The sequence below is a fragment of the Nicotiana sylvestris genome, chromosome 4, assembly GCF_000393655.2.
Source record: "Nicotiana sylvestris chromosome 4, ASM39365v2, whole genome shotgun sequence".
In the NCBI taxonomy this organism is placed as follows: domain Eukaryota; kingdom Viridiplantae; phylum Streptophyta; class Magnoliopsida; order Solanales; family Solanaceae; genus Nicotiana; species Nicotiana sylvestris.
Genome location: NC_091060.1, coordinates 112,811,329 through 112,816,628, shown reverse-complemented (window position 1 = coordinate 112,816,628; position 5,300 = coordinate 112,811,329). Strand labels below are relative to the sequence as shown.

The window sequence follows — 5,300 nt, the reverse complement described above, 5'->3', positions numbered from 1 at the left end:
GGCATAGTTTTGTTTTCCTGCAATTCCTTCGGTCGTTGGAATCGATATTATAGGAGGGTAAATTTGGTTATCAATACGCGCCGGCTGAACTCCGTCCGATGGCGCCACAAGTAATTTCAGTTTTTGAGTTTGAGGGTACGAGATATAGTGACTGAAAATTAGAGAGACATGAGATTAGAAATTGAAAACTAAATGATTATGTATTCTATCAAGACTTAATTTGTATCACCTAAGGAGGTGCGGTGAATGAGATCTTGGCATCGTTAAAGAGGTGAAAATGAAGAGATTCCTAGTAAGAGCGCTTCTTTTTTAACGAGCTTTGCATTAGATGAATCCAAACTAGTAGGGTCAATTCTAGACACAAGATGGTTATAAAAAAGAGAGAAAAAGCAAGACTAAATCTGCTAAGTAATATAGAGAGAGTTACATGAGCAGTTTCAGGACATGAATACATTGTCTAATAATTCCATCGTGAAGAACAATTCAATTAAATCATGGCAGTCAAAGTCCAAGGAAAATTAATCATGCTATAAAATAAAATATTTCCCACCATTTTATTGCACTTGGAGAACACAATAAATGATACAGCATATGACACAGTACATTTCTAAAAATATATAGTATATCTAAACAGGAATTTTCTAGGAACTCACGTGGGAGAGTCCAGAAAATATGGTTTCTCTCTTTGTATATGTCCCTTTTTTTTTTTACTTCTCTTACCTAATAAATTTAAATATAATTAGTCACTGTCAGTGATGTTGTTCAAGAAAAAATAACTTGACATCACCTAAAAAAAATATTGCTCCTTTTTGTTTTTTGTTTTTTTGGAAAGAATAATTAACAAATAGGGTTAATAATTCAAGTGAGATCTTCCTTCTCTTCTTCATCAGCAAAAACTCCATAAAGGGATATCTGCAGATCCTTCTTCATAATAAACATCCTCCATTAATGGGGGATCAAAGAAAACTGTACCGTGAAGCATGTCATTGTACTTTGGAGAATCAAAGTTGTACCATTGGCCCATCATTGACACAGTTGTTGTCTCTTCTTCCAAAGTAGCATGATGACCAAATATTGGTAGTAAAGAAACCTCATCTAATTGATCCTCATGACTTAATGGTGAAGAAGAATTAGTAGAAGTAGAAGTGGAAGAGAGGGGTGGAGATGGTACATTATTTTCAACGTTTACGCCTGCACCTTCCGCAGCTGAAGCGGCAGCGGCGGCGACCCTTTGGATGGCTTTAGGAGATAAAGTTGTAGAAGTGTGATGATCAAGATCAATGTGGTGATAGAAAGAGGAGTTGAAAGGGAAGTTGAGATTATTAGCAGCAGAAGGGCCTTTGAGGCATAAGAGAGCTGCATCATAAGCTCGAGCAGCAGCTTCAGCAGTTGAATAAGAGCCTAACCAGATTCTTGTTTTCTGATTTGGTGCTCTTATTTCTGATACCCATGATCCCCAGCTTCTCATTCTTACTCCCTTGTACTTCTTCTTCTTCATCTTCATGTTGTTATTATTATTATTATTGTTGCTGCTTGAAGAAGATGATAATGCCATTATACTCTTGCTTGCTTCTGCAGCTAGGGTTTTCTGCTCGGTCTTCACCATTGCCTGAATCTTTAAACAACAATCAAGAGATTTGAGCGTAGTTTCTTCGATCTACGTATTGTTTTTCTTTCTTTTTTTCCTTCTGGTTCTTGGATGGTTTTTTGTCTGTGTTTGAGGTGGATGATGAAGTGATGTTGAAGTTAGACGAGAGGATGATTATTTATAGATGGTAGGGTGTGTGCTAATTTTTTTTTTTTTTTTGGGGGGTGGGGGGGGATTTGAAGTGAGGAGATCCGTTTTAGTCAAGAGAGTAATGTCAGCATATGTAAACATCAAAGTGGGAGACAGATATTTTCCAGTTCTTTAATCCAATGGAGAACTTGGATAAATGTCTTTTTTTTCAATTTAATTGACAATATTGCCCTTTACTTGATAACATTAATCCTATGAGTTTAAGTAATATACTCTATTAGTATAAAAAAAGATTAAACATCAAATTTACTTGTATTAGTTAATAATTGGCGCAATTTTTAACACCACAAATCTTACATTTTAATTATGTTTACATGTTAATATCCTTTGAGTGACCTGATAATATAATATAAAAATTTGTATGTTATTTAAACTCTAATGGTATATAGGACTTTGCATATATAAGTTTTGAACCTTAACTTTTGAAACTTCTCATCCCTAGTTGTGATTCTATTCTTTAAGCGAAATGAGACATTAGCTAGCTCCCTCTAGTTCCGACTTAGGGTTAGCTATTTGTGTACTATGATCCTTTACAATTTTAAAATTATGTTTATTTGGTTATTTAGAATAATAAATTCAAACAATTTTTTCAAACATCGAGAGACTATGTCAATCTATCAAATATGCGTCCTGTCTCACACTGGATTTTGAGAGTCGATTAGTATTTCTTTAGAGAGAAAATTTGACGTTTGCAAAATTAAATGAATATTGCTACAAATATTATGAGATTTTTACTTCTAATATTTTTCTTTTTTTCGTCTAGATTCCGTTTGGAAGACTCTTAATAAGAGAAATAGAAAAATTAGAAAGAGAAGTTTCAAAAATGTGTATCAGGAAAAAGTACGATCGGTAAAAGACTAACAAAAGGCAGACTTTAATTTGGCAGTCTGGAAACCCATATGGCACCATTTGCAGACCAGCAAGGATATCCTCAAAATAACTACGCTGATATCTTTCTGGACTACTTGACTTGAACCACAAGTTATCGTTCCCATTGACATCAAGAAAATGCTTTGTGATTTGTTTTCTTTTTTCTTTTCAATTTTATACTTTATTTAATAGTATATGAACGCACTATTTACAAAAGGAAATAATTTCACTAAGGGGGTTCAACAACTACTATATACATAAAAGAAAAATTTAACATTATATACAATGTAATTTTTCGGCACAAAGAGTTCGAATGAAATCCGTCAGCTCCTCTGGCTATGCTCCTGCCCCTGGTGATTGTTGTTAAAAAGAGTTAGTCTTTTATGTTACTTTACTATGATTAAATGGTATATTAAGATAAGAGAGCATATACTAATTACAATTGATTAAGTGATAAATTTTATGTATATAAAAATAGACATGTATCATGCACTCCAGTGTATAAGTGTGATCCCCCTTTACAGTAATTCAACAAAACATAGAAAAGAAATACAGTAAAAGTGTAAAAACAATAAGAAATTAAAACTACTCATTTTAGGGGCAAAAAAGCCATTGAGTAATAACAGCATTATTATGAAAATGACATGTCTTAATCAAGAGATCTCGTCATCATATCTTGCATCTATATATTCTGTGCATTATAATAATTCAGTGCTAGAGGGAGAGAAACATAGGATTCTGTCATTAGCAGCTTCCAGGATTCTGCAGGAAGAGGGGCTTAGCAATATAAAATTGCTAAGAGATATTTAATTTCACTTGTACCCTTGACATTGTTCTCAATTGCACAAAACCTCCCCATTATCCAGGTAATTAACCTAAGAAAAATATAAAAACGTATTATGTTTCATTACTATTATAGCCAAGCCAAGGATGTTACTTATTTAGATATCAACAAATCTTAATAACAAAACAAGAAAAATAAAGCCCTCACTCTATTAACAAGACAAATAAAACTCCTACTCTCTTTTGACGTGCTATCAACATAATTTTTTTCTTATATAAATTTAAAACACGTAATGCAATATTGAAAAAAAAAATTGTATATCTTTAAATTGCGGAGAAATTCAAAAATAGTCAAATTTACAACTGGTCGTTCAAAAATAGCTCAGTTTTAAAAGTAATCGAAATTTAGCCACTTTTCATGTAAAGAAAACTCTGAGCTAAAACAATGTTCAAAATCCGGAAAATACGCTAGTATATTATACTGGAGTTCCAGCATAAGTATGCTTGAACTCCAGCATATTATACTGGAGTTCCAGGATAAGTATGTTGGAACTCAAGCATAATATGATGGAGTTCCAGCATAAGTACACTAGAACTCCAACATAATATACTGAAGGTCCAGCAAGTATAATTGTCCAGTATAATATACCGGAGTTTGGAGTACCGGTGCTCCAGTCTCCAGTATATTATACTGGAGTCAGCAAAGTATACCGGTCCAGCATAATATGCTGGAATTCATACACAAGTGCACCGAACTCCAGTATATTATGCTGGACCGATTTCTGTTGCAGCAAAATAGTGGTTATTTTTCATTGACTTCGTAAACGCTGGCTATTTTTGAATGATCAGTCCGAAAACTAACTATATCGTGCTATTTTTACTTTAAATTGTGATCGATTTTCATAGCAACCCAAAGTACCTTCTTGTCTTCCTTACTGTTCGCAGCTATTTAATCTTGTCGAAATGTCAAGAATTGTTGATTTTTTTCATGAATAATTACACTTGTAAAATAAAGGGAGCTTTGTGTAACTTCAAATAGCATAATGGACATAGTGCAATAATTGAAAACTTGACGTGCTATGGGTGCAATTATCTCATATTTCTTATAATAAAAAATTCTCCAGTAAAGAAAGAAAGAAGCTAGTCGTAAGAAGTGCAAAACTAAATTAAGACGCGCAATGGAACAGTAAGATTTAACATAAGATAGAGAGCTTTTTGTCTGAGTAGGAAAACAGCTGTTTCTTCTCTGTCCTAGCTCTCTATTCTCAAAAACGCGTTCTTTTTTCCTTATCTTTTTCTTTATCTATGAAAATCAGTTATGAGAATAACACACTCCCTCTCCAATTAAAGAAATGCAACGGTTTCATGGGCTAAAATAGGAGTAATAGCTCTTACGCATGCATGATTTGACCCTTTTGTTTTAAATTCCTCCTTGGTTTTATTTTCCTATCTAGTATTAAGCGCACACCAGAAAGCTAGATGATAAATAAAATGAATAAATATCACCTCTCTAATAATTTTTCTCTCAGATTTTGACATACAATGTTCTCATATTTTTGTTATTCGAAACAAAAGGAGGTAACCTTTGGTTGAGATTTGAAAGGAAATATTTATTAGCAGACATGTTAGGCATTGGTTTAGTTTTTGTAATGTCTCCAAAAAGTTTTGACCAGTTGGAAAACTAATTCAAAATTGTAATAGCAAACTTTATTTATTTAGAATTTGGTTTATTTAATTCATGTTTAAATATGATTTACAGTTAGAATAAATTTAGGATTAGACTTTCCTATTTGTAATTGAAATAGGTTTCATACTATTATAAATAGTGGTATTGATTACTTATTTTATG

General features: G+C 32.8%; 1 protein-coding gene across 1 annotated transcript; it reads right to left on the bottom strand.

The window, feature by feature from the left end:
- Positions 1–530: 530 nt before the first annotated feature.
- LOC104230154 (ethylene-responsive transcription factor ERF014-like) lies at positions 531–1,754 on the bottom strand. Its single transcript, XM_009782891.2, has one exon. It carries the CDS (start codon positions 1,604–1,606, stop codon positions 887–889), a length of 720 nt encoding a protein of 239 aa, XP_009781193.1. The 5' UTR covers positions 1,607–1,754; the 3' UTR covers positions 531–886.
- Between the last annotated feature and the right edge of the window lie 3,546 nt (positions 1,755–5,300).

What these genes read in the sequence shown, in the direction of transcription:
- LOC104230154 (XM_009782891.2), bottom strand. Translation starts at nt 1,606, where the DNA reads ATGGTGAAGACCGAGCAGAAAACCCTAGCTGCAGAAGCAAGCAAGAGT.